Below are 27,029 nucleotides of genomic sequence, written 5' to 3' on the forward strand. Positions count from 1 at the left end.
CTAAAGGCTATTTAGAAAGCAAGGGGAGAGAACAATGTAGGTTGGTGGCTATATATTCTGTTGAGAAAAGATATACATTCTCCTTCAAGAGATTACTATTGCCAAATTATCTTAGAAAAAAGTAAATTAGGAATGTAACAAACACATTTAAATTTTGATGTTACAAATACAAATTTTAAGTATGGCTAACTTCACATGACCCCGTCAAGATACTCACTTGATGGCGCAGATTCACTTTCACTATTATGTCTAGAGCTTGTTGACTCTGAGTTCAAACTTAAGGTGCTTGGGATAGATGAGAGTTCATTACAGAGTTGTTCTACATCATCCGGAACCACTGGCCACAGATGTTTGCGACTGTGCCTTACAGCATCCCAGTTGTGACATTTGAGAATATCACAGCCTTGTTTGGTTTTGGCTATAAGCCCAAGCACATATACACAGGTCCTGTTCATAAAAGATGTAGTAATGACAGTTTATTATTCCAAACTGAGATTTCTTAAAGCAACCACAAAATATTAGTCTGCTACATGCATTTGAATTTTCTTGAAAAGCCATTAAAAATTGAAAATGCATTAAAATGAGGTAGGGGTAAATTAGAAGCAATAAATAACACAAAAACATTCTTAATAAAAATACTAATTATAATAAAACAATTTATAACACCATAATGCAATCTTAGGAAAAAAATATATATCAGCTTTTCTGGGATAAATTTAGAATATTAGGGCTATTGGATACACTACACTTTCACTGTTTACTGGCCAGGTAAACTTCAATATTATCATGACAAAAACTGAATGATAATATTAAACAAGGAGCTCCTTAAGATGCTTACCTTACTGCATTTAAAAATCTTCTATCATTAGGGCTTTCATGAATTAACAACTCTAATGAACTGCTCTGAATCATAAAATACTTTTTCCTCACACCCATTTGTGAACAAAAACATACTATACATTAGAAAGATTTCTGAGTTAAATGACATACCCTCTGATGGAAAGAACTTCACACTGCTTTGCAAGTTTTAGTATATCTGGAATCACATTTTCTTCCTGTAGCAAATTGAGACCCCAATTTGATGAGCCAATATTTCCCTGAAAGAAAAAGAAATCACTTATATAAAATATAAAACATAATACAAGAGTAACTTTCAAGAGATTTGGAAAGCTAGCCAAAAAACAAAAAAAATAACTCCATCTATGAGAAAGGAATAAATGTGAAAAAATCTCAAATAAGAAACTTTAGGGATTAATGTTCCATTTGCCTTAGCAAGAAAACTAAGTTTAATCATCTATCTTCCAGCTTAAAAATAATATTTAAATGGGCAGGAACAATCTTGGTATTAGAATATTAATCTAAGAACAAGTTCCAAATAATATGATTTTTATTTATTTAATATTAATGGGAAATTAGACAAATCTAAAAATTAAGATCTTATACAAATATTTAGTACAAACCAAGGCCCAAAGAGATGCTTTCAGTTTTTTAATTTCTTCCCATTTATCCAAATCTGGTGTACGAACGTTGTGACAGAGTTCTGTAATAATATTCTAGAGAAAGGAAAAAAAAATCCACATGAGTAATAATTATTTTTAATGTATTTTCTTATTACACCTTAAGACCTATTTAAGGGTTGCACTTAGTAAATTCTGCTTATGTAAAATTTCTTAAGAGGCAGCATTAGTGCATGGGCTCTGAGTTCATATTCTAAGGTTAGCATTTATCAGCTACGTGGCTGTAAGCATGTTACTTAATTTCCCCATGCCTTGACTTCCTAATTTCTAAAATAGGGATAATAACAGCATCTGTCTCATAAGGTTTAATAATTTAATGAATTATTGCATATAAAGTGCTTAACAACGTACTTGGTACCTAGTATGACAAAAACGTTAATCATAATTATTACTCCTTTTAAATAGAAAATAATTAATGAATGCCAAGATTTTATCATACTATATAGGTAATGACACATTGAGCAAATCATTTAAATTTTTAGTGAATTTTTAAGAAAATAGTATAAAAATGTGCCCCAATAATCTTCATAGGCATGATGTAGAAATATATGAAACTATAGAGATTTATATAAAACTTTTGCTCCTGAAATGAACACTGATACAAAAAGGAACTAAATCACTAATTACAATTGTTCAGACACATACACAAATACCTCTGTAACGATTCCTAACATAAGAAAAATGTTGTGTTTATTGAAAACACATAGTTACAAGACATATTCACAGCCACAAACTTGGCATACATACTATACTCAAAGAACTGCTTGCTTAAGCCTGTTACACTCCACGAAGAATGTGAAGAACTGAGAAACAGCAGCTTATACTTTGTTGCTCACCAAAGGTAACTGAATCTGTATCAGGTTCAGTTTAACTTCTCAACAAAAGGAATGAAGAAACTGTTCTTCAGTATGTTTTTATTAAAATGAACTTCCCCAACAAATTATAAAAGAGATAACTCAGACTGGGTTACTGACTCTATGTAACTAATTAGCTATGTAAAAGGTGACACATAAATCAGGGAAATGCACACAAGCTAGTAATAGATCTAAGAATTACAAACAGACTGCTTAAGTCAATTACAAGATGGATGGCTTTAAAAGCAATTATGCCACTGACTGTAAGGCTTTGGAGACACTTCTGCAATGATAATACTTTAACAATATTAAGATTTTTTTTTTCTGCTATTGTAGCTATTTAAAATAAGCAAATTATGTTTTTACCTGTACCTCCAACAAATGACAGCCTGTTTTGTGGTGTACCAGTTGTCCATAAAGGTGTACAGGCAGGTATACATGAGGACGCTGTAATCTAATATAACAAAGATGATTGATATACCTACTCATTTACTCTAAATATGCTAATTAAAACACTGACTTGCAATAAAGTACTAAACAGAATTACTAGATATAATCCCCCAGTATAAATAAAAATATGGAAATGGAAAGGCATGAGGACTTCTCTAGAGAAATAATAGTTTAGGTGGTGTCAGAGTAGTGGAAAGAGAGCTGAGACTGGGCAGACAGACTAGGGTAAGACATGGAGTATCTATATGCTTATCAGTAAGGGTATTGTAGAAGGTGATGAATGCCACTGGAATTTTTGAGCAATCAAAGCTGTTCTTTAAGAAGATTTTTGCTCTGTGAGTGTAAGAAATCAAATATCCAAGTACTCAGAAAACTTGAGAAATTAATGATTTATTACAAACTGGTTTTACGTTTTATATGTGAGGACCAGCAATAAATTATTCCATTAACTGGCTGAATGGTACCTTTGGTTGCTCCGACGAACATAGTTATCACCATCAATTGGCTTCCGATAAGTAGTAAGTGCTTCATTAAGTTGTTCCTCAATCAAGTCAACATATTTTGAATTATATTCCTAGAAGATAATATAGTCTTAATCGTATATAATATCAGAAATTCACTAAATTTATAACATGTTAAGTACCTCACAAATCTTGGAACATAAATATGAGAAAAATGAACATCTGTTGAGGGGATTTAAGAAATTTTTGAAAAGGTTAGGACAAGGTATTATGAATTCAAATGTGCTATCATACCCAAAATATTTCTGCTTATTCTTTTCCCCTCTTTTTTAATTAATATTTTGCGGTTGATATGTTAGTAATTTTGTTTTTCGTCTTATTTGAATGAATCCCTTTCTCCGTTAAAAACAAAACAAAACAACTATCTTCTTAATATTAAACTCTGAAGATATTCACTAGAAATTTTAAGAAGTAGATTAGCTGAGTTCTATCATTTTACCACCTTTTGGTAAGAAATGATATCTTTCCCCACTGATTTAAATCAGGTCAAAAGTAAAAAATGTTTCCCACTAAGATTTGGGAAACTTTTAAATTCTTTCAACTGAGAGCCAATCACACTGCCATCTTTATTTCAAAAGATCTTCAAAGTGTTTAAAAGAATTGGTAGAACTTCTTTGGAAAGCAATTTGGCAGTATTTATCAAAAATTTAAATTCACATACGTTTTGACTCAATTTATACTTATAGAAATTTATCCAACAGACATACTTGCAAAAGTATACAAAGATACACATGCAAGAATATCCAGGAAAACTAAATAGTTTTACACTTACAAAACTAGAAAGTTGGAAACAACCTAAATATCCATAAATACAGGAATGGTTATACAAATTAAGGTACATCATATAGTAATGTACTATGCAGGCATTAAAGAGAATGAGGATCTAAAATTCAACATAATGTACACAAAATCAATAGTTCACTATAAAATAACTGAGGTTTTAAAAAAGGATAAACAAAAATACAAATAATTATATAGAATTTAAGACTTGATTTCATGTAATATTTAAATATTTACCTCTTTAGTTTCAAAATATTGATATAAAATCCTCCAAATTTACAAATCTATTTCCCAAGATAAAAACATACAATTTGAACCAGTTGGTGTACCAGTTGTTAGAAAGTTACCTTGTGCCACTTTTCCAATTGTTTTGCTACATAACCCCTTTCATTCAGATAGGAAAACCCTTTTGGAATGGATAGAAATCTGTAAATTAAAACAAGCAATAGTTTAACATGGAGTCTGACAAAAAATGTTTAAGGACTAAAAATCTCAAACAAAAAATATATTTAAGAAGCTAAAAGACTTTAGGAGTAGCTTTTTTCTAAAACTAAAAGGTCAACTATTACTTATTATAACTTCGATTACAAATACATTTTCACAATCTTTGCAAAAACACATGAATGCAATCACAGTAAAGGAAAATGTCATGAAAAGCATGAGATATAGAAATGTAAAAAAAACATTAAGGAAAACAATGAAAAGACAGTTTCAGTATTAAAGAATGTCCAAGGTTCTAAAGGCTTCTAATGTCTATAGGCTTCTTTCAGAAGTTGACTGCTGAACTGTTTAGAGTGCTTCCTTTTCAGATCTGAATCCAGCTTTAATATACACTGCCAGAGAGAACACGATAGAAAATAGAACTGTAAGAAAAATTTACTTAAAATTTACCTCAGGAGGAGAAGCAAACCTTTGTCCCCAAGGTGGGATAAAGCTGGCTTCATCTGAATAAGAGCATGAAGATTGGCCTAAAATAAGTAATTATTAGGCAAATTAGCAATTGCAGAAAGATAGTAAATTCTTTACTTCCAAAACACCTATACTGTACACATTATAATTTCACATAATTTTTTATTAAAACTGAATATTTTAATAAAAATAAATGTCCATTTATTATAAAATAATGAACGCTCACCTTGTCTTCACATGCTTCATCAAGGATATCAAGAGCTTCAGAAGAAATCGTTTTGTTTTTATCATGTAGCTGGGTCACTAGTAATTCAATTCCCCAATTATTGAAGAATTCAACATTAGCTCTCAATAATACTCTTAAATGTTTTGTTGCATACAGCCTGCAGGCCTATCAAGATAAATGAAAACATTAAGAAACAACAACAACAGCACCAACTTCACCACGGAGAGAGCCTGTTTGACTTTGTTTTGGGACAGTTCTACTACTTGAAAAAGGCAGAAAATTGGAATTGCCGGTCTAGTCCTTGATAATATTACTTTAGTGCTAGTAAAATAAAATACTTCTATTTCTAACTAGATGCTCCTTCCCCTTTATATAAAAATATGGGTACTGTATGGAATTCTTTGGAGAAACTAAAATTTTTAAGTAAACTCAAATTCCATCTCATATTCTTACAATTTATAATTAATTTTACTTGGCTAAAACTTACAAAATGTTGAATTAACTGGTTATAAAAAAAGAGTTTATTACTTATGTTATACTCACATCAGTGGCTGCAGTTAGGATTTTGGAAAGGATGACTCTAGCCAATCCATCTCTGCTATAGTCCAAGCTAGAAACGGTCAGTTTTAGCAAGTGATCTTGGTTTTTCAAGGAGCAAAGGTTAAGGAGACTAAAAAAAAAAAAAAGCAAAAGATGAAAATAACGAAGATTGCTAGAAATTGTGTGTTGATTCGTTAATGCAACAAATATTTAAAAATTCCTAATACAAACAGACATTTCTAAAAGAAAGAGTTTAATGACAAATAGAAATAGAATCCAGGTATGCTCACCACTGAAATACACTGCATTTTTCCAGCATTTTGACTCCATGAGGGTGGCAAGAAAGTGTTCCAATAAATAAAAAGTAGTGTTGACTAAGGGTACTCAGTAAACCATTATTCTGAAGACTTCTTTCAGGTTTCATTCCAGATGAGGCATTGAGCCACTGAACAATATCCTTTACTAGGTCTTCTAAGTATCCTTGCCCATCCTAAACGCAAATACATTGTGATATTGTTGGAAAAGAACTTAGTGTCTATAATTAGAAAAGTCAGCTTTAATCAAGTCCAAAAAATTCAACGATAATGATGAAGTTACTAATAACAGATATTCACTCACTGAGTTACTATTGTTTTTAATCCCATTCCACACAATGCTGCATGGAGATGGTATTCTTTTCCATTTTATAAGGAGAAAACTAGGTCTTCTAGAAATCAAATTACTTGCCCAAAGTCACAAAACTAGCTAGTGACTAAGTCAGGATCCAAATCTAGGTCTGGGCTCATTCCCTCATTTATAAATATAGTTTTTGCATGTTCAGAAATAAAAAGGAGGGAGCAAATACAATGAAAAACATTTGATCTAGAAAATATTCAAAGTGTTTATTACCTCTTCAGACTCAAGGAGAAATTCTGTAAATTGACAACCCACAACTGTGAGCTGCTTAGACTTCGAAAAATCCAGCTCCAGGTTGGCATATAATTTACTGCTGGGCTTGTAAAAATAAAGTAGTCTTCGTACAAACCTAAGATCAAAACAAAATTAGCAGCAAAGTAAGAAACCAGACAATTATTTTAGAATCTTAACCATAGCATATAATATAATAAGGTTTGAATGTTTTGGGTCTTAACCATTGAGGTAAATGGCAAGAAATTTAATAAACACATCTAGAACATCTTTCTCTCTCCTTCTCTCTCTCTCTCTCTCTCCCCCCCCACACACACCACCCAAATAAACAAATAAACAAAACAAAAATCCAACCAAAACAACCCCTTCATTGTAGAATACATTTGTAGAATAAAAATTTTATGGTGAGACGCCTGAAAAAATGTGAAGAAATATGCTAGTAGGAAAAATGCAGATATAACATAGCTAGAAGGATGGATAAATACGAGAAAGCCACCTGAACATAAATTTTCTTCTACTATATTTTATGAAGAACATTGTCCCTTGGCTGTATAAAATAATCTTACACTAAGTAATTGTAAGCATGTGACCAACTTATGATTTTGTCAATTTTTCACTATTAGCAAAAAGCCAAGTATAAAAGCTGCCGGTAAAATTTAGGCAACTGAATTTATGAAGCAATGGACATTAATTTATGATATTTGAATGTTATCGTTTTCATCATGTTCTAAGCTTTCATTTAATTTAGTTCAACTTAATGTCATTCACTACAATCCAATCCAATAAATGTGCCAGGTCCAGGAGTTGAAGAAACAAAGATGAATGAGACACGATCTGTGTTCTCAAGCTGTATGAAAAGTTAGTGCTATGCTTCTTTATTCCAATGTAATTTATATGTTCTACATATTTCTCAAAATTTAATATGGATATTCGGTTAAATATCATGAGTAGACAAATACAATCAAACAATAATGTTAATGACATGAACTTCTCAAAAGCACGAAGTCAAGGCCCGCTCATCCATCCACTGAGATCAGTACTGGTGGTGGGTTGGCCTCAACTCGGAAGCAGTGAAAATATTAGAGAAAAGCATAGTAGCTAGAAGTGCTGTATTTGCTATGAACAACATTATGGTTTGTGGAAGGTGTGTAGAGCCACTAACTAGGTTAAGAGGGAGTATGACGAGAAGGAAGAATGGCTAACCCTCCTAGGTCAGATGCAAATGGAAATAGAAGTAGCATATTAACAATGGCCACCATTTTGGGGGAAAAGCACTATGTCCTTATCATGTCATCCTCATACATTAGGGCTAAGATTACTAGATGGTTGATATTACCCATTTGAGAAACTTTTACCTCAAGTACTTTATTTGTTCCAAAACTAAAACCAGCATGCAAATAACTAGAAAAAGAATTAAGTGATGCTTTCGGTTATAAAATAAGACTACATATAAAAATGTATATACATTTACTGACTTAACAATTTTTCAACTTTATGATGGTGCAAACAAGATACATATTCAATAGAAACTGTACTTAAAATTTTGAATTTTGAACTTTCCCCAGGCTGGCGATATGCAGTATGATACTCTTTCGTGATGCTGGGCATTGGCCATGAGCTGCAGCTCCCAGTCAGGTACACAATCACAATGGTAAACAACGAAAACTCTACAGGGTGCTGTATTGCCAGCACTTTTTTTTTTTTTTTTTTTTGATATTGTGTTCTGAGCATGTTTATGATAAGCTGAGCTATGATGTTCAGTAGGTTAAGTGTCTTAAATGCATTTTCAACTTTTCAACTTAATGATGGGGTTACAGAGATGTAACACCATCATAAGTTGAGAAGCATCTATGTACGTACCAAATACCAACCGTTAAAATGTATGTATGTATCTTTAAAGCAACTATTGTTAATTTTAGCAGGTATTAGGCATAATCAAATCTAAGTTCTTTACATTTAAACGTAAAACAGTTCTTACATACCTGTGCAACTGTTCATCTTTATAGTTTCTTAGATTTACATTTGGCCACTAGAAAAACATAATATGTTATATTATAAATGTATCTATTAATTACCAATGAATAATAAAATAAAGATAATCAAGCCATCACCAAGAAGTATGCTGTCATACCTTAAGAATGGTACCTATAAGATTCCAATTCCATTCAAGATTCTCTTTATGCTGAAGAACTTGGCTATCTCTAAGGTTCATTAAAAGAGCTTCCTCTGTATCCTAAAATCATCAGAAATAAGGAAAATTAAGGCAAACTGTCTCACATTAGAAAACTATGTTTAAATTTTAAAAACAAAAGGAAAGATTTTTCATTTAAGGATGGATCATCAGTTTTTTAACTTTAAAAGTTATAAAACAGCGTAGTCACTGTAAAATTTGGAAGCCATCTGAAAATACATATGCATGAATAAAACTGCAAATCCAAGCAAGTCTATGCATATTTGGGAAATTAAGTTAAAAATCCTGATTTCATGTCAGTACCTTCAGAACAAATATATCTTTCTGAACTCGGAGATACTGATCCCGTTTCTGGTGTGTTGCAATTGCTTTCTGAATAATGTGATCTAAATGAAGGCTGTAAGGCTTAGGTCCTCGTTTCTTCATTTCATGGAAGCGTTTTAAACAGTTCAAGGCTGCACTGGCTCGCCTAACAGAAAAAATTCAATTAATACTGTAGCAAGGCTAGTAGTATAATTTTAAAGAAATCATTTTGGTAAATTACTCTTTTAAAACTTACATAAATTCAAGGCTAGAGATTATTACTAAAAAATAAATTATTTAATCAAATTTGGAATCACAAATTTTAAAAAATCTGTAATACTGCTGATGTATGTGAAGCAACATTGATTATGCAGATTCAACTAAACATATACTTACTCTTTTCTTCTATGGCAGTGGGCACTTCTTGAATACTGGTTTTAAGAACTCGTTCCACAAGGTCAGAAACCTACTTTTCTATATTTTCTTGTAAGAGTTTTAAAACCTTGCTTTCACATTTAAGTCCTTAATCCATCTGAAACTGATTATTATTTATGACATGGGGTTGGAATACAATTTCACTTCCCCCCCTCCACCCACAGATAACCAATGATTCTGGTATCAACTGAACAGTCTCTATATTCGCCACTGATCTGCAACTGTAAATGGTATCCTTTTAATAATTATTTTAAAATTCTTATTTGTGGTGCATAAAAGCACACCTTTCAAGAATTTGGTAGCAATCAACTTCAGAACTTCTGGTAAACAGAAATCAAATTTAAAATTTTAAAACCTTGAGATAGTATTTATTTTATCAGAAAAGAGCTTATTGGGCTAAAAAAAAACACACAACAAAAACAGAAACAAAACAAAAAATATTCTAAGAAGACTATTATTACTGGAAGTTTGAAGGTAAATTTGCATTCTTCATTGACCCTGAAATTCATGGCCATAATTGGACTCAGAGAGTTTAGTTCTACCAGGCTTTAGGAAAGACATGTTTTCATCATGAAACTAAAATTAAAACTGAAAGCTACCATTACTAACGTAAGTCTAGAGACAGAACTGAGATAGTCCCTAATGCCCTCAGTTTATAAAATAACTTCATTCAGTTTGTTAAATAACAGTATTTTCATTGACAATTAAAATTAATAGAATATTATTTATCTACAGTGAGGCCCACGTGTACTCCTGAATTAATAAAGCTAACTAAACTTTTGAGAAATGTATTATAACTAACAAAAATCCATTAGTTCTGAAGAGCTAATGAAGAACAATTTCACTGACATTACAAAAAAATAACAAGCTCCAAATATATAGATTTTTTTCTGATCATAATTAAAAAAGAAAAAGACACCCCTGGCCTAGACATAATCTTTACCAAATGAAAACAAAACAGATACCTACACTAGCACTTCCCAATCAAGCTCCTCCATCTTTACCTTTGAAATTATATTTTATTATTAGCACTAGAATTCCAGCAGAGCTATAGCTATATTGCCACACTTGGGTTATAAATTCTATGTTTGCTATGTCTCCTCTAGTATTACGAGTTTAGCTCTCTTCAATGTCTATAGTATGGGTTACTAAATTCCAACATTAATTTTAACCACACATATACAAGAATACATTGTTAGTTTTTGTGCCTTATTAATTTTAAATACTTCAGACATTTAAAAAGAGTCTGAATTGCTACTCAAAACATAAAATAGTTAAAAAAAAACTCTCAACCAACATTTTAAGTAATCTGGTAGAAAGTCTATGTCCTTGTCCAGAAACATGTTATAAAAAGTTCATTTTACTAAGCAATAACACTTTGTAGCCTAAAATACAAATTATTAAATAAAGCTATTAATTTTCCTCTTATCTTTAAGGCTTTCCTAAAAGAATTTCCAAGTATAACTTATCCATACTACTTTCTAAAAAACAGCGAAGGTTATCTAAGTGGGTATTAAAGAAACCAGGCACAATTTTTTTTTGCTGGAGCTCCGATACTTACAGTCTTTTTTCCTTAGGGATATCAAAGGATGCGGCCATATTCATTAGGGTTGGCAGGCAGTGCAAATGATGGCTATGTGAATGAGGAAGAATTGTGTTTGCCTACAATGAAACATAACATTTTGTAAGAGGTGAGAAATATAAATATTTCATGTTCTTGACTATCCACAGAGATAATACTAAGAACTCAGGTTTTACTCATGAAATTAATGATTTACTTCCCAATACACACTTACTTATAATTTTTCTCATCTACTTTCAACAAGGATAAGATAGAACAAATATAAAGATGTAGACTCACATCATATTAATACAACCATACACTTAATAGGTCTTTTATTATAACATTAAATTATAAATTTTTAAGTGGTACCCAATTAAACTCAATTCTTAATTGGTACCAAAAATAGATTAGGAGCTACCATGTTACATTAAAAATAACATTTAAAAAGCTAGAATCAGTATTATAACTTATGAGTTGACTTCTAAGGTTTTAAAAATCACGTTCTCAAAACAGGTTTGTCTCATATTCCAACAATATTTAAAATAAGAAACTTATTAACTCCTGCTTTCCAAACAAAATTTCACCACAAAATCTGCTTTCTACCAATGAAGATAATTAATTAAATGTGGAAGTCAGAAGACACAGCTGGGCTGTGTGAGTGAGATAAAGAGAATTAAACAGAGTTTAATGACAACTGTTTTGTTTATTAATGAATTATTTAGCCACTTGCTCTGTTCTCCTTCGGAAAGAATTAAGTAATATCTCAGGTTCTCAGGTTTATTTTTAATTCTTAAGATATCATTGCCTGTAAGCATGTCACTATCCTGAATTATTTGCATTTATATGAAGGAATTTCTTTTATAAATTTCATCTATTCCCTTCCTCTATATACCAGAATTCTATGACTCTTGAAATATAAAAACTGGTCATTTTGAGTAGTATATTGGTGTTAGCTCATTGCTTATTATTCTTAAGTCTTCTGACTTCCACATTTAATTAATTTAATTATCTTCATTGGTAGAAAGCAGATTTTGTGGTGGAATTTTGTTTGGAAAGCAGGAAAAAAAAATACAACAACTGGGGGTGGTGATGGCGAGCGCTGAAACAACTAAAACAAAAAATACTCTGCCAATAATAGCAAGCTATAACATAATTTTAAAAGATTTGACGTTGTTACTTCTTCCTGAATGAGTTTAAAGTGGTTTTTTCTTCAGATTTTTTTTTAGCGCTTTATTAACTATGATGTGACCTACAAATATGAGTTTCTATCTCATAAACAGAGTTCCCTCATTGCTTGATTTGCTGGGAGTAAAGAACTATCAGATCACTTTCCTAGCTCCTTTATTCCAGAAGTTACTAATGTCATAAAATCATGGCAAAAAAAAAAAAAAAGGGATTCTTATCCTCTAAATCACAATTTACTGAGAAGATTGTCTTCAAACAGGCAGTTATATTTATTAGGTTAGTGAAAAAGTAACTGCAGTTTTTGAAATTGTTTTTAACCTTTTAAACTGCAATTACTTTTGCACCAACCTCATAGAACTTTTGCACAAAGTTTTCTAAAATTCAGGCACTGACTGTCATATATCAATTTCAATCCTCGCTGATTGAAGTAATCTATAGTTTTATAATTCCTTGCTTTGTAAGTAAAAAGTTTTTCTGAGATTAAGATTTATAGGATTCAAATTGCCAACATCGAAAGCATAAAAATCAATACTCGGCACTTTGTATTTTTTATATTTGTTCCATTTATAAAACCAGCATACATACTAGGGGTGCCAAAAAAAATGTATACGAGTGGACACTGGTCAATCAACGTTGCTCAAGCAGTAGTAGTTCGCCGTAATCAGAAGTGTCTGGATGCTGATGGTAACCACTTTGAGCATTTCTTGTAATTGCAGAAGTCAAACGTGACTTGTGTTCATATTTTGTTATTGGTATATATTGAGTATTACAATTTTAATAGTTTTTTCCTTTCTTAAAATGTGTACAATTTTTGGCACCTTCTGTGTATGTACATATATATTCAAGATACAAGGCATCAAGGGCTCTTTGTAATGCCAAGATAAACATACAAAAGACATGTAGGGTTGTTGTTTTTTTGAGATAATACAGAGAAACATTATTAAAATAACCTGTTTTATAAATTAAAACATTAATGGTATGACACATGATGAGAGGCTGGTAAACTTACCATATGTAAAAGCTCTCCTAAAAGGATGGTAGCTCTAACTGAGATATGGTCATCACTGTTTGTTATCACTTCAACCAAACCCTTTGAAAATAAAAAGAAAATATCATAGTGGCAAAATATACACGAATATATTTATGCATCTTATATGTTGGTTGCTCTGAAAGAATTTTGTGAGAGAAAATAAAATAGAATAAAATAGGGTTTATGAACCTTACCTCTAAAAGTCCATTACGAATAAATGCGGAGAGTATCAGTGCCAAATAATTATCCATGAGGTCTGGCCTGGAATAAACACAGCACAGAAAGTTTACATAACGTTCCATATATTGCGTATTAACAATTTAACATGAAAACAATAGTTGTAATAAATTTGAACCTTTTCTATATCTACCTGGATCTGGCACGATGAGGAAGAATAGTTTTTGCCTCAGCTGCTACAAAGCCATCTGACAGCCTCCAACTGTCTTGGAATCTACCTGGATCTAAAATAATTACAATTAGGTAGTTAGAAGAAAATTAGATATTAGTGAAACACTTCAGGTAAGTGTAAACCCAGCAACTAACCAGGCTATAAGTATTTTTTAAATGTTTTTTTAAAATTTTATTACATATATATGTGTATGTGTATATAATATATACATATATATATTTTTAAGGAAGGTGCAGCTCACAGCGGCCCATGTGGGGATCGAACCTGCAACCTTGGTGCTACCAGCACCACAGTCTAACCAACTGACCTATAACCGTCCACCCACTAATGGTGGTTTTAAAAAAATAGACTCAAAAAGCCATACAGAAAAAAATTATTTATGTAAGCATTCACAGACCTAACTTTCTTTATTTTGGGACATAGGGGTCATTTGGCTAAAATATAATAAGACAAGAATTAGATAATCTGAGAATTGCATAGGTTTCTTATTATCTTCTCTTCCTTTCTTGGTCCATCTTTCTATTAATTTCACTGCTCATTTGCAAGAGCAAGGGTGACAGAGAAGAAATTAAAAATTCCTTATTTTTAGAAATTTATCGGAGGTTTTATTTTTACATTAATTTCATGCCACGATGATGTAGTAAGAAAAGAAAATGACATTCAATGTTTAGAGCAGTATTTTTCCTTGGAGGGAATCTGGCTCCATTAGGTATACCATCTTAAAAATTACAATGTTTGAATAGATACAAATGCATTCAGTACTTACCTACACTAAGCAGTGCTTCTATGAACTCTTCAGTCACAACAGGTAGAGGAAGACGAAATATATCATAAAGCACTTCAAGCAGACCTCGCTGCAAGTGTAAATAAATACAGTTCATTTACTTTTATGGAAACATCTTTCGTTAAATGAAAAATGTTTTAAATGTTCTAGTCACACATAAGAAAACTGGTAAAAACAGAACTGCTGTACTTTAGAAAACTACCATTATCAGGCCTGTATTAGATAAAGGATAACTACTGAATGCTTACTACATACACGATTTGATCTTTTCAATAAATCTTTTATTAATCCCATTGTACACATGAAGAAATAGATTTAAAGGTCATGGAACTACAAGTAATAAAACCAGAAATCAAACCTTGGTCAGTCAGACTCCAAAGGCCATGTTTTTTTCACCATCTGCTAAGAGTCAACTGAATTGCCCCAACTGCTAGTTGCCTGCTTATAGATCTTTCCATCTATAATCACTTCCTTCCATTTCCATGGTCTAAATGCTTTTGAGTTCACATTTTAAGCAAGGAACCCCTGGCTAATATTCCAGGTTTGGTTCATATACACAAGTAACAAGAAAGGAGCACATTGTTTCTTTGAACAAAATTAAAACAGAAACATTTAAGGCAGAAAAGAGGAATTAGTTTAAGAGTTAATTTTTTCTCCCTTCAATTTCAATTTGCTTAGCTGTATAATATTAACACAAATTCCTATGCAATAATTTAGGAATATATCCAATAAATAAGCAAACAAATATTAATAACCCAATACAAATATTAACCCAATTTTAATCAAAACCACTCATATTATAAAACCATAAGTTAGAAGGAATAAGATACATAATTACCAGTTACTTTTTCCTAAATGTATTTCTGTATTGCTTGAACCTTTACAATGAGAGTGCCCTTCTGCACTATTAGCATATTTTAATGAATAAGGCATGATTAATTTCATATTTTTAATTTAATTTTAACACAGCCATAATTCCTAACAACAGCAGCATTTCTAATGATTCATATTATCCTTAGGATTCAACTAAGTAGTAAATATTTACTGATGCATTTTTAAATGTTCTATGATACAGGTTAATAAGTCATGAGGAAAAAGCATCAACTGAAATAACTTATTAATAATTACTTTCCTCCATTAAAAGTCTAGGAATGAAACAATCAGAATAACTTTTACCTACCCTTATTTCCATATTTGGTATGCAAAGTACTCCAATTAGAGATTGGATCCCAGAGTTTCCAGGTTTACATAAATTAATAATACCTAAGGAGGATAAAAAGCAAAAAAATCACTGACTTGAATTTCAGAAAAATTTCTTAGCAATGTATCCATAATATAAAAATCTGTGATCTTTTTCCAGGCTAAACTATACTATTATTTGGTTATCATAAGTGACAGCATATTTCAAACATTCTCTGAATTTCCCCACTGATTAGAGATTATAAACAATTTTATCCTTTAATTTCCTTTTTCTATTTGTTTCATACCCAAAAAAGTTCATGATCTGACTGCCTGTTACTTCCATTTACTGATGAGTAATCTCAGGGAATAAGAATATTTGAGAGAATAAGACCATGGTCTGCTTCCTTTATTTAATGCTACCTTAATATGAAGTGAAAAACTTTGCATGGCATTTGTCTTTTCAAAGTTTAATTCTAAAATTTAACTTTTAGCACAAAAGAGTATAAGTGATAGACTTCAGATAAATTATATGGATCAAAATTTTAAGTGAGAGAATTGAGTTAAACTATTTAAAACATATTACCCTGTAACAAAAGAAGATATTTGAATAGCCAATATACACAGACCAATATCATTGGTCATCAGGGAAATGCAAATTCAATCCATAATATCATACCACTACTCACTCACCAGAATGGCTAAAATTAATTGACAATACCAAATACTGGCAAGGATGCAGCAACTGGAACTCACATACCCTGATGATGGGAGTATGAAACTGTGTGAGAAAAAGTCTGACAGTTTCTTATAAAACTAAACATATATGCACCTCGTGACCCAGCAACTCCATTTGGGCATTTATGCAAGAGAAATGAAAGCTCGTGTCCGCAAAAAGACTTGCATAAGACTGCTCATAGTAGCTTTATCTGTAATAGTCTAAACTTAACAGGTCAGGTGTTCACTAACAGGAGGAGGGCTAAAAACACTGGCATATTCACCCAATGGAATATTACTCAGTAATAAAAAGGAACACATTACTGATATATACAACAACATGAATGAATCTCACTCAAAATCATTATATTGAGTGAAAAAGCCTTACACAAAGTATACATATACTATGATTTCACTTATATGAAATTTTAGAACGGGCAAAACTGATCCATGATGAAAATAAACAGAAGAATGGTTGCTTCTTAGAGGAGGAGGATCAGGGATGAACTAGGAAGGGCAAGAGAGAACTTTGTGGGGTGATGGTCATGTCCTGTATCCTATAAAGGGCTTAGGTCCACATGTGTGTTTGTCAAAACTCATCAAATGGTAGATTCAAGATTTGTGCATTTCATGGTAAGTGGTAAATTTTACCTAAAAACAAACACAAAAAGAAACAAACAAAAATAACCAAGTCAGGGCCATTAACAAATATTGAGCGCTAGGTAATAATGGCCATGCTGAAGTGTAGGAGTTAAGAGTACTGAATTCTACAACTTCTTTTGAAATGCATTAGAAAAACCTAAGAGGGCTGATGAATTCACAGAGGGATGGGCAGATGAACAGATACGTAATAAAGCAAATAGAGCAAAATCTAGGTGGTGGAAGTATACTGGTATTCACTGTATACTTTTCTATCCATTTGAAACTTTTGGTAATAGAATGTTGGGGAAAACGTTTTTTTAAAGTCATACAGGTCTCCTGTTACTTCTAGCTAAGCACATATATTTATAATCTATATTTTCTCTTCGAATTTGGGTTCAAAATTCAAATTAAAATATAATAGGTAGAGTTATTTGCTTAAGTCATCAAAATTGTATTTCTCAAACTTCAGGGTTTGATAGCAATTTGAGAGATTATAGATTAAGATACAGGTCATACTCTGCGCTAACAGGAAAAACAGGCTGCTGCAACTCATGAAGAAACTGTGTTTTAAGATTCATTTGTATAGAAATCAGTTATTTGGAGTTTGAAAAATATATCATAGAAATAATGTTACAAATAACAAAAGCTTAATAAATAGTACCAGAGAATCTAAATACTATTTAGGAAATTATTTCTGTGAGAAAAATGTTTTCAGAGTTCTAATTTGTAGTTGGTATTTCTCTTCTTACTTCAATAGGAGGGTGGAAGATTCCCAACCTTCTAAGTTTCTAATGATGGATCAGTGTATCAGGGCTATAGGACAAATGGAAGCACAGTAAAAAACATGTTTAAGAGAAGCAAGGGAAGAGACTGGCAGAGATCAGAGACATGGTGACAGTGGAAGCTGAATATGGAAGTAAGGAGAATGAGAAGATAGTAGTTAGGCTGTACTGGTGGTTAGAGGAGGACAGAATTCATGTTTGTTTTTTGATAGGATCGAAAGAGGTCTAATGGCGAGGAAGCTGAAGGATGGTAAAGGATGATAGTTGTAGCTACAAAAAAGTTATATGTTGAGTTATATAGTGACTTCTGAGGTAAGGGCAGTGATAGTTAAACTTGACAGGAGGATTGTGTTGGTTTCCATGTTGAAATAACGTGTGGAGATTGGTTAAATATAAAAAAGGATGTGTGACAGCTGGGCCCTCATAAATACCTAGTTTGTCCATGAGGGTAAAAGGAAATAGGCAGTCATGAGGTACATACAGCACAGCTGGGGTTTTTATCAAAGAATTAAGAGGCCAGAAGAAGTCACTGAAAATATATTGGCTAGAAGCCAATGGCGGGGTTAGTAATTTCTAAGAAAAAGATATCTGTTAGTTAGGCTCCTTAAGTACGCAGACGTGGTTAGGTAAATTTTCGTTTTCTGTTTACTGATACACTACTTTGTATGCTAGTCCTTAAATCAGTCTACAAAGTCAAAAATGAAATTATTAATATAAAATAATACATTCAGTGGTATTATTTTAAGAAAAATGTTTGTTTTAATTCCACAGAGAGATAAAACATGCATAATTCCTCTTCTCAGGAAATTTAAGACTACTAATGGCCTATCTTATTTGGTAGTTATGACATTCTACCTTGTACTTTTAAATAACAAACTTTATTTACATATATAGCTAACACCGTTAAAAACATTTTGGTATAGATTATGTTTAATTTTTTTAAACTGTCCAGGTAACCATGAGTATACTGACTTAAAAATAGTTAATTTTAATAATTTTGTACAAATCCCTGTGGCTTTTATAATAACATATAAAATAAAACTAGGTTAACATCTAAATTAGATGCTGTAGTAATAATTTAACATTTGAAAAAATAGTCAGGTTTTTCTTATTGGATATTATAAAACAGTACAGAATAACTTACCTGCCCATGACCGGAATGTGGCTATAATTCCCATCTTACTGGCTAGAAACCTCGCTTCTCTATCTTCTCTGTGTGTGGTGGGTGGGTGGGTGGGTGGGTTGGGGTGGTGGTGGTGGTGGAGGGGTAGTGAAACAAAGAAATAAAATATTAAAATAAAAAGTGAGTTTTTCCTGCTACTGTATCAGAATAAGTGCTACCATTAGTTAATGTATTTACAAGTATTCCAAGTATTTACACAGGAAATCAAACATGTTAAAAAAAAAAAGATTAGACATACCTCAAAGCAAATTACCCTACATACTGACTGTTAGGTCTCTGAATGTTAGAGACCTTGACTTAATGTCAGGTCTCTGAATGTTACGTCTCAGAGACCTTGATTTACAGACAGAGTCATGTCTGCAAGAAAACAACAAAATGTCTGTTGGCCTGCACCTGCAGACAGAGCCAAATTTGCGATTACAGAAAACACCACAAAACAGCTACTGGCTTGCAGGCAGAAAACATTTTCTGTTCAAACAATGCTACCTGTCAGCACAGCCCCTATAAAACCCTCCTCACCCCCTCCTTCAGGGCCGCAAGTCTTCTTTAGACATGCAGCCTGGGCTGTGGCCATCTTTTGCTCAGCCTGATAAACTCTTGCTCTCAAACTCTTGCTCTCTTGCCTGACCATGTGAGTTCCTTTACCGGCCGACCTATCACTGACCTCCCTCCAATTTAAGATTCACAACATTGTTTAAAATAAGTTATAAATTCTACTTTTCTATTTAGTTCTACATTTCTTGCTCTTTTGGAAAACTATTCTTACATAGCTCATTAACACCTTTAATTGAGCATTAGAGACAACAAACACCACACTGCTTAAAAAGCATCTATCAGGAGGCTGCCCCTTAGCAAAGAAAATTACCACATAAAACTCTTACAATTACCACATATATTCTAGTTACTTCAAATTCTTGCCGCAAACTTATCTGAGCATTTCTAACAAGCAAGTTCAACAACCCATATACTCACTGAAATTTTACCAAATAACTGGACATTATTAATATCAACAGCTTCTTTTGTCTCTTGTAAATGTGTATCCAATCATCTCACTTGTTTCTTGCTACGTAAGAGTTTGACAGTTAATTAAGCAATAGAACTACAGGTTGACCCTTGAACAACACGGGTTTAAACTACATGGGTTGATTTATATACAATTTTTTTCAATAAAAATATCTGGTACTGTAAATATATTTTCTCTTCCTTAAGACTTTCTTAATACTTTCTTTTCTAGCTTACTTTATTGTAAGAATGAGGTATATAATACATATACAAAATATGTCTTTGTCAGCTTTGGGTTAATAGTACACAATTAGTAGCTAAGTTTTGGGGGACTCCAAAATTATATTGGAGTCTTGACTGTGCAGGTTAGCACCCCGAATCCCCGGGTTATTTATGGGTCTATTGTATATATATATATTCGTTAAACATTTTCCACGTATGGCTTATGGCCAGTTTCAACACTTAATAGCAGTCTTGTACTCTTTATGCCACCTCAACCATCTCTATCCTGTCATTTGTCCACTTTTTTCTGTGCCACCTTTTCGACTTCCCTAACGAAGTTCTTAACAGTTGTGAGGCTACAGAAATCAAGAGCACTGGGAAAGAAAAAACAGATGGGATAAAAAATAATGACAGAAAATCAAATTAAAGAGTAGTGAGCAATCATAGTCTACAAAAAGCGAAATGAAACACTTAAAAATATACAAACACAAACCACACTAAGCTCTGTAGCACCAATCAAAATAAGAATATAACAGAAACTAAAATGGAGAGGTGAAGTGGTGGAAGAAATGAGACGCAGACAATTGTGTGATTAAGCTTTTGATGCTCCTTGTCTTAAAAATGTTAGTGATATACTTATATTGATTGACTGGTAACCTATTCTCTAACCTATTCAATAAATTTACAGTATTTAAAATAATCATTTATCTCCTATTCTCTGGCTACAATGTACTCACTCCCGTAATTGTCCATACTCCAGAAACAAAGAAAGTAAAGTACAGAACCAAATAGGAAAGGAAGAACTCTGGTGAATGCACTTTCCCCCTTCTAACTTAAAAAAACAAAACAAAATCCAGGTTCATCTCTTGCTCATCCTAGTAGGCAGAACTCTAAACATGTCCCTCATCCCCTCAAGAGTCCGTGCTGTGATCACTGGATTCTACGACTATCATTATCACTGCCCATGATAGTAATTATGTTTATGTTCTATAGTCCAGCAGACCTTAAGATCGCGGGATCATTGGTAGGCCTGATCTAACTGAAGAGCTGTTAGCAAACAAGGAAGTCTGAGAGAGATTCAAAGCACAAAGATTCGAGGAATTCTTGCTGTGATTGAGGATGAAGGGAATCATGTAGCAAGGAAAGAGGGTGGCCTCCAGAAGCTGACAGTAGGCCCCTGCTGACCATCAGCAAGGGAACAGGAACCTCAGTTGTACAACAGCAAGGAAGTGATTTCTGCCAACAACCTGAACGAGCTTGAAAATGGATTTTAGACCAAAACCTCCAGATAAGAGCCAAGCCAGTTTTCTAACCTACTGAACTGTGAGCTAATCAAATGATGTTATTTTTACCCGCTACATTTGTAGTAATTTGTCATGCAGCAATAGAAAATGCATACGGTCTCTGATAATAAAGAGAATGTCCAAGTGTCATAAGGAAAATCCAAGAAAGGGACTTAAGAATGCCAATTCATAACTTAGCAGGAATAAGTTCTGAGAAGTCTTAAACAGAGGACATCTATTTTGGTTTCTTAGCTCAGGTCATGATATTTAAGTTAAGGGTGTGACAAGTCCACAGCAAGGGACACAAAGACATAAAACCACTGTTTTTTAATTTAGGAGAAAAGTGAAAAACAACAAAAATATCCTCCCATTTCACAATGTTCCAAAACTTAGGGAGGAATTTTAATATATACTATCTATCAAAATAAGTATGTTTGCAATCCAACAATCCTACTAGAAAAACACCTCAAAGCATATTGGAACTGTGTTATTTGCAAAATCTTTATAGATAGTACATTTGATACCTGAATCAACTTAATTATAAAAGTTATCCCAGAATACCCAGTGAACTATGTGCTTTTCTCTCCAAAAAGACTAGAAATTATCCTGCCTCATTTCTAGAAAATAATCTTGATTTTTTATTTCCCTCTTAACCTTACTCTCAAAATTCTACCTAGGTTATCTTTCTGCTTACTCAATTGTTAAGGCAGCTTTTCATTCTATTCCCCATTATTTCATTCTTTTAGTCTCTCAACATAATTATGCTAAAAATACAACAAAAGAATTAAAGATCTAGGTTTCTACTGCAGCCTAGCTTACATTTTTATAAATGAGAAATTAACTCCAAGTCTTTATATTTCCCAAAGCTTAGTTGTAATTTTTTAAACCAGTTTATTATGAGAGAACTGCAATCTAACTCCATGAAATAGGAAATTAACTCACATTGCTCTGGCTCTATATGCAATCAGGTAAATTTAAAAAGCTTTAATAGCAACACACACCACCTTATAAATTATTAGGAACAAATGATACTTACTTGAGCTGTCCTTCAGCTGTATCGGGACTATGTCTGTAGTGAAAATCAGTATAGGGTGCTAAAATTCGCTAATGAAAAAAAGGCAGAAAAAGAAGAAAAAGAGTCCTTATTGTAAAATGCATTCTTCCTGTAAAAAGCTAATTAATTCTATTTCTCTATATTTTTAATTGGGTATACTATTTGAGAGACTTATTTCTTCAAATTCATCAACAAGGAATATATTTGAGTGATTTTTTTAAACATACAAGTTGAATTTTTGAACTTTTAAATTGAGGTGTTAAATATATATAGAACAGTACACATATCATGAATGTACAGTTTGATGGATTTTTCTCAAATTAAGCACACTCCTGTAACTAGCACCTGATAAAGAACACATCTGCATCCTCAGAACCTCCTTATTCCCCCCCAACTTTGTACTCACAAGTCACTCTCAACCCCAGGATTACTAACCTGACCTCTAACACTATGACTTAATTTTGCCTATTTTTGAACATTATTTAAATGGTTTTATTTTATAAATTACACTCTCTTCTTGTTGCTAGTATAAAGAAATCCAAGCTATTTTTGTGTGAGTATTGTCCTTGTATTCAGCAACCTTGCTAAATCCATTCATTTTAGAACTACTGTCTCATTTTCTAATATCCCCTATTGTCTACTGCATTATTGTGTTCTGAATTTTAATTTTAAGTATAATTTAAAATACATAAGGCATCACTAATAGTGCTTTTGGCAATAGTATACTTTCATATTTAGCCTTGTATGTACCTTTTCTGGCAATGTTCATTCCTTCCTACATTTCTTTGTCTTAGATCATTTTTCTCTGACTGAGGACTCTCCCTTTAGCCTTTCTTGTCTGTCTCATTTTTTAAGTAACAATAAATATTTATTATCTCACATTGTTTCTGTGAGTCAGGAATCTAGGAGGGGCTTAGCTGTGCAGTTACAGCTCAGGGTCCCCCTTAAGTTTGCAGTCAAAATGCTGATCAGGCCTGCAGTCATGTGAAGGCTGGACAGGAGCTGGAGGCTCTGCTTCAGGATGGTCTACTCACAACGTGCTTGTTGGTAGCACGGCTCAGTTCCCCCCTACGTGTGCCTTACTCTGGGCTCCTTTAGTGTCTCTGTGATACATAGGCAGGCGAATGTTTCTTTAAATTCCCTTGGGTCTCTAGTCTGAAAAATCTTTATCTTTGGTTTTGAAACATATTTTCTCTGGGTTAGGTAGGTGTTATTTTCTTTCAGTAATCTAAAGATGCCATTTTACTATCTTCTGATTTCCATTATTTCTGTTGGGAAATCAGCTGTCAGACTTGCACCTTTGAAAGTAATGTCTTTTATTCTAAAGCTTCTCTTAAGATTTTTATTTGTCTTGGTTTTCAACAATCTTACCACAATGTGCCTACATGTTGTTTTGTTTGTATTATCTTATTTGGAGTTTTCTGAGCTTTGTGAACTGAAGTTTCATCAGTTTTAGAAACAACAGTTTTGGCCATCGTTTCTGGATATTTGCTTCTGTCCATTTTTGCTCTCTTCTCCAAAGACAACAATTATGTTTCATCCCTTCTGTTCCTTTCTTTTTCCCCCCTCTTTGTGATGTACCCTGGGTATTTTTTAACTGACTTTTCTTATAGCTTACTAATGGTATCTTCATGTCCAAAATGAATTTTTAATTTCACTGAGCTGAGAATTGCAGGGATCACATTTTTCAGTACTAGAATTTCCATTTGATTCATTTTATATATTACAATTATCTGGTGAAATTCTCCATTATTTCATTCATTTTCTTCCTCTTTTCCTCCATTTTCTTCAATAAATTAATCATGGTTGTTTTAAAGTCTTTTCCCTCTCACTGTAATATCTGGATCACTTTTAGGAGTATTTCTTTAGAATGTTTTTTGTCTTTTGGGTTTTCAGTCATATGGTCATGTCTTTTTGTATGACATTCAGTCAAATTCCTTATTGAATGTCAGACATTGCGAATTTTATAAAAGGTTCCAAGTGATGTTATCTCCATCAAATGGTTTACCCTGTCTTCTGTTAGGTAGACTAAGAGGCCAATCATCTTATCCTGATCACTGAGTTAAACTGAGACTACATTGCAATTTTGATAAGATAGAGGATAGCCTTTGGTTTTCCTATTCCTAAATTATGGCCCTGCAGTGATTAGCAAGTATTTTTCTGCTTACCAGTGACAGACTGGAATTTTTTCCTACGTATTTTATAAGTTTTGAACTTAGATCTTTAGATATCCATCCAGAATAGCTCCAAAATTTGGGAAATGTCAAGAAAAGGAAATCAGCTATGAAATAATCAGTTTTGTCAGTTTAGTATAAATACACAATTGCCAAATGCTCTTCTGGTTTTTCTCATTTCAGCAAAAGCCTACCTGGATTTTTCAGTCTCTAATTACATACTGATCAGTAAGTGGATCCAGGAGAAAAAGCAATTGCATATAATCAGTGTAAATTCACTACTTCTAAGGCTTTTCAACTTCTGCCCATGGCGCATCCTCTTGGGAGGACTTTGTGTCCTGTAAGCTAGAGACTACAGAATATTTCACTGTACTTTCCTCAGCTTTTGACATTGTAGCTTCTACTCTGCATGGATTCTTATTTTAGCAAATGTCTGGAGCAGTAAATTAGACTTGGTCTAGTTTTCACATCTCTAGGCTTGTCATGCCATACCCTAGGACTGCCAAATACTCTCGTCTTCTACCTAGGCTTAGGGCATATTCTTAGCCTCTACCTAGCCTGTGCCCCAAATCTGCAAGTGCCCACAAAGGCATCTACAGATCTTCAGGGCAACTCTCAAAGTATCTGCCTTCCTTAAAATTTCACTCCCTCTGGTCCTTATTGCTTTCACAGTTCTATATTGCTTTAAATATATGATTGACATAATTATTCAGCTTTTCTAGTTTTCCATAGCAGATGCTATGAACTACCCTATCCTGCTCTGCAGTCTAAGTTTAATAAATGTTTTTTACTATAAAAATTACAATCCTTACAGACTGTTCTACTAATATTATTACATTAAATCCACTTTTTTTTTCTCTCTCTGTGGTCAAAACATATCACATATAATAGAAACAGAAGCCAGGGTAAATTTAAAAAGAGATTTTTAACAGGAGGAAGATTTGGACTTAACAATAGACAGCACTGAAAATAGTTACTTTGTAGAAAAGGGAACCAATTATTAATTTAGAATGAAAATTGATAAAAACATAATCAAAATGAGGACAATATTCTCATAATAGCAGCCTCTATAATGAAGATGATAAGTAACATTCAAGGCAACAGGTATTTGAGTATTTATGAGCTACGTACTAAATAAAACATCTTACGTAGATTAGAATTTATACATAAAGCACCTGGAAATAAGGCCTAACCCATTAGAAGCTTTACTTCAGTGTCAGTTGCTGCTATAACTACTACTACTACTGCTACCACTATATTATTATAGTATTTATTCTTCACAATAACTCTGTCAGGGAAAAACCATGTCTTTTATCTAGGAAAAAATGGGTCCAAGAGAGGCTAATTACTTGCCCAAAGTCATAAAGCTAGTAGGTCATAGAGTAAAAAATCAAAACCAGATCTGTACAGCCTAACATCTATGCTCTCAATCACTATGCCATTGGAATCTTGTTAAGGAAAAATAGAACTAACGTTTGTGGTTTCAAAGAAGATATAAGCAAAGATAGTAGCGTATTTAGTCTATCACATTCTTTGAAGTTTTTCACTTAAATAAAGGCTTTACTAATCTGCTGTACAACTATACAGGAATGAAAAACAGGCCTATACATATTATCTTCTGTCATTGTAATCATCTCTCCAATCTTAAAATTATAGTTTTTCTACTTGATATCAAAATTAAAGCTAAACGTACTGTAAGATATTAAAATGACAGTTTATTGTTATTGTACTACAATGAATAACGTATTTAAAAATCACACATTAAGGAGAATATTGTACTTAAATTTGTTAGTAATGATATAGGATAATATCACTTTTATAATCTCAAATATTTCTAAAAGCCCTAGTAAAACCAGAACTACAGCATTTAAGACACGTTTTATAAAATGATTCAGAAAAAATAAGGAATGATAAATCTTACACACCTTGTATAATTTCAACCCAAATACAAACAAATCCTGAGTTTAAACTTATTCTAAATTACATTTGTAACGAACAACTATGTAGTACATTGACACAAATAAACTGTAAGAATATAGCGTGTGATAATTCTGTTCCAACCTATACTACATATTTATTATAAAAGAATATATATATATATATATATATATATATATATATTAGCCTTACTGTTTTAGACGAACTGTAAGAAACACTGAATTAGTAAAAATTTAAATTATAGACTAC

General features: G+C 32.5%; 1 protein-coding gene across 4 annotated transcripts in view; it reads right to left on the minus strand.

The window, feature by feature from the left end:
• The window catches only part of RICTOR (RPTOR independent companion of MTOR complex 2), a 104,461-nt gene that overhangs the window by 15,733 nt on the left and 61,699 nt on the right, over window positions 1-27,029 (minus strand). For 3 of the 4 annotated variants that reach the window (XM_019737219.3, XM_019737220.3, XM_019737222.3), the window contains 22 exons: window positions 22,651-22,718; window positions 19,069-19,136; window positions 15,785-15,867; window positions 14,587-14,674; window positions 13,782-13,872; window positions 13,606-13,672; window positions 13,391-13,471; window positions 11,194-11,294; window positions 9,198-9,363; window positions 8,835-8,936; window positions 8,686-8,732; window positions 6,686-6,821; window positions 6,088-6,287; window positions 5,801-5,927; window positions 5,258-5,422; window positions 5,014-5,090; window positions 4,470-4,548; window positions 3,286-3,395; window positions 2,738-2,825; window positions 1,461-1,553; window positions 991-1,097; window positions 218-447 (listed from right to left, as the gene is read on the minus strand). In XM_019737219.3, the coding sequence (XP_019592778.2) occupies window positions 218-447; window positions 991-1,097; window positions 1,461-1,553; window positions 2,738-2,825; window positions 3,286-3,395; window positions 4,470-4,548; window positions 5,014-5,090; window positions 5,258-5,422; window positions 5,801-5,927; window positions 6,088-6,287; window positions 6,686-6,821; window positions 8,686-8,732; window positions 8,835-8,936; window positions 9,198-9,363; window positions 11,194-11,294; window positions 13,391-13,471; window positions 13,606-13,672; window positions 13,782-13,872; window positions 14,587-14,674; window positions 15,785-15,867; window positions 19,069-19,136; window positions 22,651-22,718 (2,374 nt within the window). The remainder of the gene's footprint in view (window positions 1-217; window positions 448-990; window positions 1,098-1,460; window positions 1,554-2,737; window positions 2,826-3,285; window positions 3,396-4,469; window positions 4,549-5,013; window positions 5,091-5,257; window positions 5,423-5,800; window positions 5,928-6,087; window positions 6,288-6,685; window positions 6,822-8,685; window positions 8,733-8,834; window positions 8,937-9,197; window positions 9,364-11,193; window positions 11,295-13,390; window positions 13,472-13,605; window positions 13,673-13,781; window positions 13,873-14,586; window positions 14,675-15,784; window positions 15,868-19,068; window positions 19,137-22,650; window positions 22,719-27,029) is intronic. The other variant, XM_074328978.2, reaches the window with a different exon arrangement.

This window comes from Rhinolophus sinicus, chromosome 3 (assembly GCF_057876585.1).
Source record: "Rhinolophus sinicus isolate RSI-liver-muscle chromosome 3, RSI-T2T, whole genome shotgun sequence".
In the NCBI taxonomy this organism is placed as follows: Eukaryota; Metazoa; Chordata; class Mammalia; order Chiroptera; family Rhinolophidae; genus Rhinolophus; species Rhinolophus sinicus.